Below are 13,085 nucleotides of genomic sequence, written 5' to 3' on the forward strand. Positions count from 1 at the left end.
ACACCCTGGCTCTCCCCTTTCATCAACTATAAAACAGGTGGCTATCATGCATGTGTTGCTCCTAATCAGTTGGAAGTCGAATCAATAGGCTAACTGCCCCTCCTCTGATAGGCCTATTGAAACGTATTTCGCATGTGACTAAGGTTGTCATCAGACGATAGTTATTATGTACTCCGTTGCTGTCCTAACTAGCATTTTTGTTTTGTCTTTACTATTGTAAAAACATTTTTCAAGTTTTTAATTTAAGCCCTGATCCTAATTTCAGATAAAACTTTATATCTTTTATCCAAGGTAATATTTTTCGTAGCGCTTAAATATGGAAAATCCCGGTTATCTAAGTTATAGGCAGACCTGTACGTCACACAGCTGTTTCTTATATTTAATATAAATGGCATGTCGTCTCTTTCTCAGTGTATGACGAATGAGAATTCAAAATAATGAATTACTACAATTTCCGTTTGTAGTGTCTTACATAATCGCACACCATACTAATCAGCAGACTGGTGACAGATAGACGACGGAGACCTTCATACGAACCATTCACATTTCAGTCTCATCAATCAAAATAGTGGACGCACGTCACGTGGACTTTCATTTATTTTGCACGTCAGTAATATTTTCTAAACATCCATTATGTTTAAGACGCAGAAGCTTGGACAATGAAGCATTGTCACATTGGAACTAATTAATTAAAAGACTAACTCGGGAGGTTAACTGTCATGCTCTCAATATATAGTCCAGCTATGAAATGCGCTTGAATGCATTCAGACTTATTTGGAAATTATATTAGGCCTAATTTAAGCAACATAATAAGAAGTAAAAAATAACCATGAGATTCCTAGTTGGTTTGCTAACTCTTTTCTGGCTGAGTGCAACTTTCGCGCAAAAGAAGAGAACCGGACAAGTCATAGTAAGTTCAATACTTTGTAGTTTTAAAAATCTTTAGTTAATGTCGTCTGTGATTAAGATTTGTTTGATGTTGATATTTTGGAGTGAAAGGTTGAAGTCGTTTCCGTTTGGATCATGCTACAATAATTTTTTTATACAGCATGGGCACTAGGTGTTTTGGTATACGGGTTCTCCGGATACGTTTTTGTGAATTTTACTTTTAAAAATCGTCATTCTATGACATACCTGGCCTTACGAGGAAACGCTATTCTGTAAAATGTGTCTTACCTAGTACACAAGCTGTTTACTTTTGAATTATCATGAATACAATATTGTAACAAGAGACAATTTGAAGTGTCTTTCAGGAATAGATTTTAAATAGTAGTAGTAGCAGCAGTAACAGCACCAGTAGCAGCATTACATATTAGAAGTAGTGGTAGCAGTAGTAGTAGTTGTTGTAGTGGTAGTAGTATAAGTTGTAATAGTAATAATGAGAAGTAGTAGTAAATGTTGTAGTTATTGTGGTAGTAGTAGTAGTAGTCGTCGTCGTCGTGGTGGTGGTGGTGGTAGTAGTAGTAGTAGTAATTCTAGTAGTAGTAGTAGTAGTAGTAGTAGTAGTAGTAGTAATTGTAGTAGTAGTAGTAGTAGTAGTAGTGATAGTAGTAGTAGTAGTTGTTGTTGATGCTATACAGAATATCATCAAAGTATGTTTCATATGCATTTCTCACCATTCGATTTGATATAGGCCTACCAGTCATAGGAAACTGTATGGAACGGGGAAACATATCAGGGGCGATCGACTGTACCAATAATTAATAATGTACATGTATTTACATATTTCTTTCAACAATAGATACAATATTTAAAATAATGGCACAACGATTACCATGAGCTCCGCATAAAAATACACTTGTTGAAAACATAAATTAAATCATGAATTTCAATTATATATGCAGGAGAAAAAGGTTCAATGGACGAGAAACATTCGAGGTCTAAATGTGAAGGAATCGGCTGTTGTTACACGGCAGTTCAAGGGACTGCTGCTGAGAACCGTCGATGCAAACATGGCACGAGTTAACATGTCTCGATCTTCTATCATGTTCGACCTATCCAAAGTATGTATTTAAATCACAACCAGTATTTTATGATATATCCAATTGCATCATTTAGCACCATGTAATTATGTTTGACCTGGGCTTAGCGCGTGCGCACATGTGTGTGTGTGTGTGTGTGTGTGTGTGTGTGTGTGTGTGTGTGTGTGTGTTTATATATATTATATTTGTGTGTGTTTATATATATATATATATAATTATTATTATTATTATAAAAGGAAACAAGTGTACAGTATAATAGGTATTTTAAAAAACATTTCCTTTGACATGTATCTAAACACGTTTTCAAAGTTTCAAGCAGGGTTCTGTAACATGTTCGACTTATCACATGTGGGCTACACACATATACTTACCTTCTTTAGAACAATTCAGAACCTCTCTAAACCGGATACACCGTAAAAAAAGAAGGATTTTTTATTTGGTTATGAGGGTGTCCAGTTTAGAGGGGTTTAACTGTATAAATTTTCTTATGTTCCTCTATCATCGTTCACCTATCGAAAGTCGTGTTATGTTTGATTTCACAGAATATTGCCGCGGTGTACCTGCACCCCAAGACTCAAGGAAATAAACAGGCCGGGGGTGGTCCATGTTTCATAGTCTCAGTGGTAAGGGACTACAATCTAACCGCCGACATGATAATAGCAAGAAATGTAAGTTATTTTATTTTAATCATCTCTTTGTCAGTCTGTGAATGTGTCCGTATGTCTGTCTGTCTGTCTGTCTGTTAGTCTGCATATATGTATCAAAAACTTACGAGACGGGAGGCAGGGTGGGAGACAACAGTCCCCCTAGTTCTGGTGCAAATCCTCAAATTCTGGCAAAAACAATAGTGATATTTGGGCAAAATGAGCTAATTTGAAACCTTTTTATCATGTATATTCATAATTTAGTTGTAATCCATGTGAAAATGCGTAGTGGTTCGTTTGTAACCCTATATAGCTCACTAGCAGTAATGCTAAAATTAATAAAAGTTGTTATCCAGATTCGGCCATTTTTGTTTAATTCGCGCAAAAACCAGCCTGCCTCCTCCCCCTACAAAGATGGGTACGCCTACGCCTATAGTATCTATGTCTGTCTATATCTGTCTCTCTGTTTCTGTCTGTCTGTCTGTCTGTCTGTCTGTCTGTGTGTGTCTCTCTCTCTCTCTCTCTCTCTCTCTCTCTCTCTCTCTCTCTCTCTCTCTCTCTCTCTCTCTCTCTCTCTCTCTCTCTCTCTCTCTCATAGACCGACACGCGCATCAAGCGATCGCTTGCTAAGATCTTTAGATAAAAAATGTACGTATTAAGTGGGTTACAAACGTCAAACAAATTGTATTTAGCTTGATGGTGTTAGTTTTGTATGCCAGGAAGTAGATAATACTGCGGGGACGAGTGTGATATGATTGCAAACTTCACGAGATGAGATATAAATCATATTTGACAAGAAAACAACATGAAATTTTCTATTTATTATATAACTTTTTGTAGTTTACCTTTATTTGTAAAATGCCAGCAGCAAAATAGGTCTGGCTTTCTTAGTGAAGATAACACTTTCTACAGTGACGATAACACATTTTAGAGTGAAATAGTGAAATTTTTACTCTAAAATGTGTTATCAGTCACTCAGTTATTTCACTGATATTTTAAGATATTTCACTAAATGGTATATACTCTTCAAAAAAAGTAGGGGAACCTGAAATATTAATGTTAGTATCAACTATTAGACCGAACATACGTTTTGATCACAGACATCCCAGTAAAGAACGTTCAGGTTTGTTTATCAACACACCTAAAGACATTCCATAGTTTGCACATGCATCACTTGCGTGGGGTGTCATTCTCGATGTTGACAATTTCCAGAAAGGTCCATTAATCACTGTGGAACATTATTTCTGTCAACTGTTTTCATTCTGTTGATCACATACAGTTGTTATTGTTTTGTTTTTATTTATTTTTATTGTTTGAATTTGCGATTTACTGATAAAAAAACGCCAACTTTCAAATTTCACTTCTGACCCAATCGTCCTTCAAGACCTTTGGTGGTCATAAAACTTACTGTAATACTGAACTAACCGGTTGTAATGTTTGACCAATTAATTCACTATGCTCATAATTATAACCATTCCCCACAGCTAATATACCTTACAAGTTTGGCAATTGTAAATTCTTATCAGAGTTCCCCTAATTTTTTTGAAGAGTTATATAATATATATATATATATATATATATATATATCTATTTCATGTAAAACAGTTATTATTATTATTATATGCCTGTCTCTCGTGCTTCCCTGTCGGTGGGCCCATGGGGCTATTTCTCGTTCCAGCCAGTCCACCACGACTGGTATATCAAAGGCCGTGGTATGTACTATCATGTCTGTTGGAAAGTGCATAAAAAAGATCCCTTGTTACTAATGGAAAAACAAATGGAGCGGGTTTCCTCTTTAAAATTGTATGTAAAAATTACCAAATGTTTGACATTCAATAGCCGATGATTAATAAATCAATGTGCTCTAGTGGTGTCGTTAAACAAAACAAACTTTAACTTTAGCTCTTGCTTCCCACGCATTTGCATGTATATATGTCGAACTAGTGCATCTGTCCTGGGCCCGTGCTTATAAAATTTAAAGTCTAGACTTTAATGAAATCCAGACTTTAACGTAATGCTATTTGAATGGCGTTGCCATGGCGTTAAAGTCTGGACTTTATTAAAGTCTAGACGTTAAGGTTTATAAGCACGGGGCCTGGTCGATGAAGCAGACCTTGGGGGTCTGCGTCTAGACTGTCAAACTGCTGGCCCGCTTGAAAATAGCGTTGTGTTTCAGAGACTGATAGCATCTGCGCGTATTGTTGACATGGCTACGTTTGGCGACCAGGAAAGTAACTGATGAAATATGTATTCATAATCTCTGTCATTATGCAACATTATGTATCGTACACACTGGATCAAAGTACTGTTGACTTGGGGATAAAGAATTTCCGAGTGGGTGGACTAGCCCGAGTACTCTGCCTTTTACATGAGAGCCAGATGGACATTTGGACAATCAATGTCATGGACAGAACTCTCTCTGGTGAAGTCAGAGGCTGTGCCTACGACAGGCGTGCTTGAACAGTTATCTGATGGAAGAATGCCAAAATTACACATACCCACACCACACCCATACCCACACATTTGGACAGTTTTTATGTCCATCCAGCTCTCAAAAGGCAGAGTACTCGGGTTAAGGGGTGGATAAGAATACTGAAGCCGGAGATCTGCTGGGTCAACGGAAGCTTATTTTGACCTATAACACTTGGATGATTACGTGAGACACAAAAGCTGTACGATTAAATATCGTACACAGGTCAATGCTATTTGTAAATGAACTCTTGGAAAAACGAGACACCTGACATCTTGATATCACTCCCCCAGATCCGCCCCTGTGTACTGCACGGCATTAAGGAGAGTGACCTGTGTTTGCGGCCATTTTAATGCTAAAGACAAACTACCAACTGTCACGACGGAGATGGCCAACTCTCTGATCTATTGACTACTACGACTGTCCAGTTGCTAGTCCGAGTGCTCTTTCAACTCGAATCTCGACGTATAGGCCTACAAATCCTACGGCCGATTAGTTGTTAATCTGAGCGCACCCACCGTAAGTTGGGAAATTACAACGCAAACATCGAGTTGACTAACTTCATCGTGACAGTTGGTAGTTTGAGCCTAGCATAACATGTTTCCGACCCCTTTAAAGACTAAAAGTGCACATTAAATACCTGTTTAGAATATTAATATCTGTATATTCAGTGGGGGTTTTATTTGTTTTTGTTTGTTTGTTTGTTTGTGGGGATTTTTGTGTGTGGTTTTTTTTTTTTTGGCATGGTCGTCTTATGAATTGACCTACCAATAATTTCGTACGTACCAAAAATATACATTTTAAAGTAGTATTATGAAGTTTAGCAACTACAAACAAGGGAATCAGAAATATATTGAATATATAGATCTTGATGTTCCAATTTAAGAAAGTGTATTACATATGTAATTGTAATCGTTAAAAGGCTCGATCTGTTAAAGGGACAGTCCTGAGTTTACAGCCATTGTAAAATGTTTCCAACTAATAGAGCCTTTTCGATGACGTAACATACAAATTTAATACATTTTATTATTTAAAATACCAGTGTCTGTATTTACAAGGTGTTTGTTGTTGTTCTAATGCTTGTAGTAGCCCAAACCATATTTTACCTTTCAATAATTTTTTAAATACAAAAAAATACATATCACGAATTAAAGTAAAAACTGAGTGCTACAAACATTAGTATATATTTGATATACAGACACTAGTATTCTAAACAAGAAAATGTATTTAGTATGAAATAGTAGTCGCCAACAAGGCTGTGTTATCGCAAACATTTTACAATGGCTGCAAACTCAGGACCGTCCCTTTAACAATGGCAGGACACCCAGGACTCCCAAGAGAGTCTGTAATCTTTATCATCAAAGTACGCCAGGTGCATTTCAAAATAACCGGCTTCGGTGGCGCAGTGGTTAAGCCATCGGACTACAGGCTGGTAGGTACAGAGTTCGCAGCCCGGTACCGGCTCCAACCCAGAGCGAGCTCTTAAGGGCTTAATAGGTGTACGGCCACTACACCCTCTTCGCTCTAACTAACCGCTAACCAACTAACAACTAACCCACTATCCTGGACAGGCAGCCCAGATAGCTGAGGTGTGTGACCAGGATAGCGTGCTTGGACCTTAATTGGATATAAGCACAAACAAGTTGAAATTAAATGAAAATTCAAAACAAATGGATTAGGCTCAAATTATACAACTTACTAAGCCTTCTCCGTAATGCATACACGTCACGACCGTAATATATTTATGTAATTTAAATATGACCAGAAATGAATATAGGGGCCTATGTCTTCGATAATTAAACAGCAGGTTTCCTACAATCAAAGCACAAACAAGGCATCGCAATTTGATTACGTAGAGGTTGTACAATAACAACCATGCATTATTTACATTTTGTTTCCTTTATATATTTATGTACATGAAACAAAATAGTTCTTCATTGTTTTCTTCACTTTAACACTTTACCCTTTAAAATCAATTGGCTGAATTCTTTACAATGAATACCAACCTTATCTTGCGTAACAATTTTTCGCTCTCGCAACATATTTAGGACATGATTTACTTGGTCGTGACAGGTTATGCAGAAGAAAAAAAAAAACGAAATGGGTTACCTGAATTTGTTTCTTTTTGTTCCTGTGTAACCCATTAATAGTTTGCACAAATTATCAATTCTTACAGACGTGAATTTAACGCGCGAACAAAACTTGGGTTATGCAAAAAGCAACGAGCATTCTTGCAATTTTCTTAGACCTGCGATGTCTTCAAAATTCAGAGCATTCCCTTTATTAATACAGATTTTCGTTTGATGTGTATATCATGTATTTGTGGCTCGTTTGATGCGCGATCGGTCTAGGATCGATCCTCGTCGGTGGGCCCATTGAGCTATTTCTCGTTTCAGCCAGTGCACCACAACTGTTATATCAAATGCCATGGTATGTGCTACCCTACATGTCTGTGGGATGGTACATATAAAAGATTCCTTGCTAAAAAATTGAAAAAATGTAGTGGGTTTAGACTATATATCAAAATTACCAAATGTTTGACATCCAATAGCATATGATTAATAAAGAAATGTGCTCTAGTGGTGTCGTTAAACAAAACAAACTTTAATCAGGGGAAGGGAAGGGAACTCTTTTTACGTGCCCATATCCCGAAGATTCAGGCACGCCCACCCCGGACTTAGTCTCTGACTTTGCCAGTGGCCTATTCCGGGGCAGGACACATTTGTATTCATTATAAATTATCTGTTTTACAGCGCACCTACATATCGAATACAGCCACGCCTCTTGAGTTCCACGCTTCCGCTTCCTCGATGGACTTCGCTCAGAGACAATCGTTCCGCTCATTGAGTCCACTCATCGACGGCTTCTGTTACTACAGCCACATTATAGACTGTACTCTGTCCAGGACAAGTGAGTAAATAAAGACCCACGTTATAGACTGTACTTTGTCCAGGACAAGTAAGTAAATACAGGTCTACGTTATAGACTGTATTCTGTCGACGACAAGCAGGGTTGAAAATTTAAATCAGATTTATTTGATTTTTTGATTTTTACTTTAATTTGGAGCTTCTGAATTGAATACTTGCTCCCTATTAAATACACGATTTGGAAGCTTCACTGCATTCTGAAAGGAAATACCTCGAACATCTACAAATGAGGCAACAAAATGCATTTTGGGGATTATTGAGTTAATGTTTAAGTACTTGGTGTTTAGCCAGGATGGCTATATAAGGTGATTTGACTTCAAGTCACATCTGTTAGATCTGACTCTAGAGCATCCCCAAATTCGTCCAATTTACCACATTGAAGCAGAGTGGCTTCACTTGACACCTTCTATTGTGTTGATCTCCCAGGATCATCCCAACCATAGATTTGGGGGAATTGTCACTGATCAGTATGACTTGTTAGACTACATGGTGTCGAAAGCTAATTGCAATTCAATTATAAATATATGTAAAAATAATTATCTAGCGTAAGTAACAATTGATTTTAAATAACACTTCATTTTTTGTACTGCAAGTTAATTGATAAATCACATGTTTACAAAATAATCAATAAAAATAAATGCAATAATCGTAAAAATCAAATGAAACATAATAAAAAAATAAAAATAGAAATGCATGATTTTTTTGATTTTTTTGCAGTGATTTAAATCAAATCATTTAAATCAAACAACTCTGATGACAAGTAAGTAAATATAGGCCAATATTATAGACTGTACTTTGTCCAGGACAAGTAAGTAAATACAGGTCTACGTTATAGACTGTATTCTGTCCACGACAAGTAAGTAAATACAGGCCAATATTATAGACTGTACTTTGTCCAGGCCAAGTAAGTAAATACAGGCACACGTTAACTGTACTTTGTCCAGGACAAGTGAGTAAATAAAGACCCACATAATAGAATGTACTTTGTCCAGAACAAGTAAGTAAATACAGGCACACGTTAACTGTACTTTGTGCAGGACAAGTGAGTAAATAAAGGCCCACGTTATAGACTGTACTTTGTCCAGGACAAGTAAGTAAACAAGCATTCGGAGAGTATTGCTAAAGCAATACATGTCCCCTACGGGGCCCAACACATTTTCGTATCTCCTAAGGGCCATAACTCGTCACGGAAGTCAAACTTGATCTGTAACAGTACTTATAAAGTTATACATAAAATTTCATGTCTGTATCTCAAGGCATTGCAAGTCCGGAATTTTTTATTATTATTTTTTTTTAATCTCCTATATTCAAGAAACTTTCGTATCTTCCAAGTTCAAGAGTCATAACCCCGTCAAAAATGGGTAAATCATCATGAAAATCAGACTTGATCTGTAACAGTACACAATAAAGCTATACACAAATTTGTAGGTCAATATCTTAAGATATTGTGGGGGGAAAAAACAACAACAACAACAACAAAAAAACAAAAAAATACAAAAAACCCACAACAAACATGCGGAAAACTATAAATGGGACAGACAGGCAGATAGTAAGTGAGACAGACAGGCAGATCGACAGACAGAAGGTCGGAGATGAAACCTATAGTTCTCTCCAGCTGGACCTGTACGGGGCTAATAAAGGCCCAAAACACACCGAAGCTGGGGTTGGGTCTGGGTCTGGGTCTGGGTCTGGGTTTCGGTCTGTGTCGTATAGTATGGTACCAGTGAAAAATCAAATGCACTTAATCAAATGTAACAAAACATACCGCGTCTGTTCTTGCGCGAACTACACAACTGGCAACAGACGACATAAAACATGCATTACTTTCACACTGCCAGGCTGGCAACTGCAGTCTGTGCGAGACGTATTTTAAATAAACTACAGGAAATATATATATATATATATATATATATTAATGTGGGGTTCTCATAATTATTGTTAGTGTTTATAGAAGAAATTATATCTAAAGATGTGAACTCAATTAATATGCTCATATATTGACAACACGTAATATATAGATACAAACGCAGACGTCCACATATACCAGGCATGGGGTATTTACCACACTAACCAGACCCAGGTCCAGACCCATCTTTGGGTAAAATTCAGAACTGTTGCATGACGGATTCACTTGCATCGATAGCATAACGTCCTTAACCATATGCCTGACGCCATATAACCATACATAAAATGTGTTGGGTGCGTCGTTAAATAAAACATTTCCTTCAATCGATAGCATAATATTTAAACAAGTTAAATTAACAGACCCTAGTTTTTAAACACTACGGCGTATTTTCGATATTACCGTGTTTCAAGCCGTGTTTGATAATTGCAACCAGCCTCGGTGGTGTCGTGGTTAAGCCACCGGACATAAGGCTGGTAGGTACAGGGTTCGCAGCCTGGTACCGGCTTCCACCCATAGTGAGTTTTAACGACTCAATGAGTGGGTGTAAGACTACTACATCCTCTTTTTTCTCTCTCTCTCTCTCTCTCTCTCTCTCTCTCTCTCTCTCTCTCTCTCTCTCTCTCTCTCTCTCTCTCTCTCTCTCTCTCTCTCTCTCTCTCACTAACAACTAATCCTCTGTCCTGGACAGACGTCCCAGATAGTTGAGGTGTGTGCCCAGGACAGCGTGCCTGAACGTTAATTGGATAAAAGCACGAAAATAAGTTGAAATTAAATGATAATTGAAATCTGACATTACTTAGATTTTATTGTTTAGATTATTCATTTCCGAAATGATTCTGGTCATCCTGGTGTTTCATTTTCACGTGTTGAAACTAGGGTCTGTGTCTTTAAGCCACTGGGTTTTGGAGAAGGTGGGTAATTAGGCTTAGTGTTAATGCGCGAATCGAATTTTGAAAAAATAAAATAGAAGAGAAGAGAAAAAGTTACCTCATTGTTTTTTTATGTCTGTATCTTCGATAAATTAAAAGAAATGGCAAACATATTTTAATTGTAGTTTAATTAATATATGCTTGTTGGATATTAATAAATCAATAATTATAAAGAGCTTTCAAACAGACGATATTAACTAACCTGTCAAACCTGCGGGCGTTCGGGTCCTGATTGGAGTTTGTAGGTGTTTAATTAGTACCACTCGATGGAACGAGTCATACTCTGTTGTCGTATATAGTCAATATATACTTACTTACTTACTTAGTAACTGGTTTAACGTGTCCATATACCACTAGGGTTTTGAACACGCCTATTCCGAGTCCGGCCTCCGATAGGATCGAGGGTCTGACTCGGGACAGGGATAACCTAACAAATAGGGTCAATTTTGAAATTTAGAATATTAACGCCAAAAGTATTAAAAAAAAGGGGAAAATTGGAGTTAATAAGTTTTGGCTGCGCCCTTAAAGAAAAATATTAACATTCCTAACCTATATAAATTATTAATATAATATAATTTCGGCGCAAATTTAGATGGACTGGTCTAAAATTAATAATAATTATTAAACAATATTCATTAAGCCCATGTGAGGTTAAGAGGAAAGGGCCTGCCAATCATATTTTAAACATTGGTGTGACCAGGTGAGAGTCGGGAGGGAGGGGAGGCCGGCCCTACACAAAACCTAAGGCCGAACCGCCTACGCATGTAGCCCCAAAGAATACCCTAACTCCCGGCATCCCATCACCCTCGTCCCCCACCGTGTCCAACCGCAGTTCAGTCCAATCCTAGCAGCTTACTAGTTGTTTAGGAAGTTATTATAACTTCCTAAACCGGCGTCACTTGGTCATATTATACGACAACACAAGGTATGACTCGTTCCACCGAGTGGTACTAATTAAACACCAATAAACTCCAATCAGCATCCTAAACACCCGTGGTCGACACGTCCCATAGACTAACTTTATGAGAGGTGTTAATAATTAATTTACAAGTTTATTGTACAATTTTGCCTCTCTTTTACAGACACGATCGGAGGAAGTCGCATACTTGTTCAAGGAATAGACCGACCCATCATACTGCATCTCGATAAGTCGACTAATTTTGACGTCGGTGCCTTCTATTAGCTGGTGAATAAATTATAATAATAAAAAAGAGTAAATAAATGCTGTATGCGAGATGTATATTTATGTCATTTCAACAAATAAATATATCGTGTTTTATTTTATCTTGTGTTTATTTTTCTTAGCAGTAGTTGTTTAGTAAGGAAACAAATGTAATATTTGGTGTTTAGCATAGTTATTTCAAAATGTGCTCTCTCTCTCTCTCTCTCTCTCTCTCTCTCTCTCTCTCTCTCTCTCTCTCTCTCTCTCTCTCTCTCTCTCTCTCGTTGGATGGTGCATATAAAATATCCCTTGCTAATAATGAAAAATATAGCGGGTTTCTCCCCTTAGACTATATATCAAAATTACAAACTGGTTGATATCGAACAGCCGATGATTAATAATGTCGTTAAACAAAACTCTTAGCTCTAATTCTCTTTCTGTTTTTTTTCTTCTTTTTTCTATCTTTTCGTTTATTTCCCGTTAACACATTATGTCAATATCAATTTATTACATGTGTTATCTTAGATTTATACAAAGCATCTGTATTTGTAAAATATAGGGGAGAGGCCTTAATATATAGGCTTATGCCTGATACACAATCTCAATACCGCATATTTGATGGTTACATTAATAAATATGGATTACCGAAGTTTCAACCAGAAATATGGCAATAGTGGATTGTGCAATTTAAATATGATGGGCAGTGATGAAAATGTATCGGTTTGGCTCTACCGATATAATTATCGATTATAAAAAATCTATAATCGAATGCGTGGGGGGCGGGGGGGGGATCTGTAATTGTTCCTCCAATTTACACGATAGACTTGATGTAAATTATTTGAGGTTGATGTTTGTTTTCATGTTTATATAAAGAAAAAATGATATTAAATAGTTGATTGAAACATATTTTATTGCATATAAGGTACAAATGGATTGGGCACAAGTTATCCAATTTACGAGGCTCTCGCCTAATAACATACACACATATTAAATAGTTATTAAAGGTAAAATTGGCTACTTGTAGTGTCTATCCCGTTGTTAACTCAACAATCGGTACACGGTGCT

General features: G+C 37.1%; 1 protein-coding gene across 1 annotated transcript; it reads left to right on the forward strand.

The window, feature by feature from the left end:
• Nucleotides 1–542: 542 nt before the first annotated feature.
• LOC121368618 lies at nt 543–12,136 on the forward strand. The gene is made up of 5 exons (XM_041493356.1): nt 543–910; nt 1,845–2,003; nt 2,525–2,650; nt 7,850–8,006; nt 11,941–12,136. The coding sequence occupies exons 1-5, from the start codon at nt 830–832 to the stop codon at nt 12,039–12,041; spliced, it is 624 nt and encodes a 207-aa protein (XP_041349290.1). The 5' UTR covers nt 543–829; the 3' UTR covers nt 12,042–12,136.
• Nucleotides 12,137–13,085: the final 949 nt, after the last annotated feature.

This window comes from Gigantopelta aegis, chromosome 3, assembly GCF_016097555.1.
Source record: "Gigantopelta aegis isolate Gae_Host chromosome 3, Gae_host_genome, whole genome shotgun sequence".
Lineage (NCBI taxonomy): Eukaryota > Metazoa > Mollusca > Gastropoda > Neomphalida > Peltospiridae > Gigantopelta > Gigantopelta aegis.

Bases quoted from the DNA above. Each gene is read 5' to 3' on its own strand.
- LOC121368618 (XM_041493356.1), top strand. From the start codon at position 830: ATGAGATTCCTAGTTGGTTTGCTAACTCTTTTCTGGCTGAGTGCAACT. The intron at 2,651-7,849 runs GTAAGTTATTTT...TCTGTTTTACAG, and splicing joins ACATGATAATAGCAAGAAAT to CGCACCTACATATCGAATAC. The intron at 8,007-11,940 runs GTGAGTAAATAA...TCTCTTTTACAG, and splicing joins CTGTACTCTGTCCAGGACAA to ACACGATCGGAGGAAGTCGC.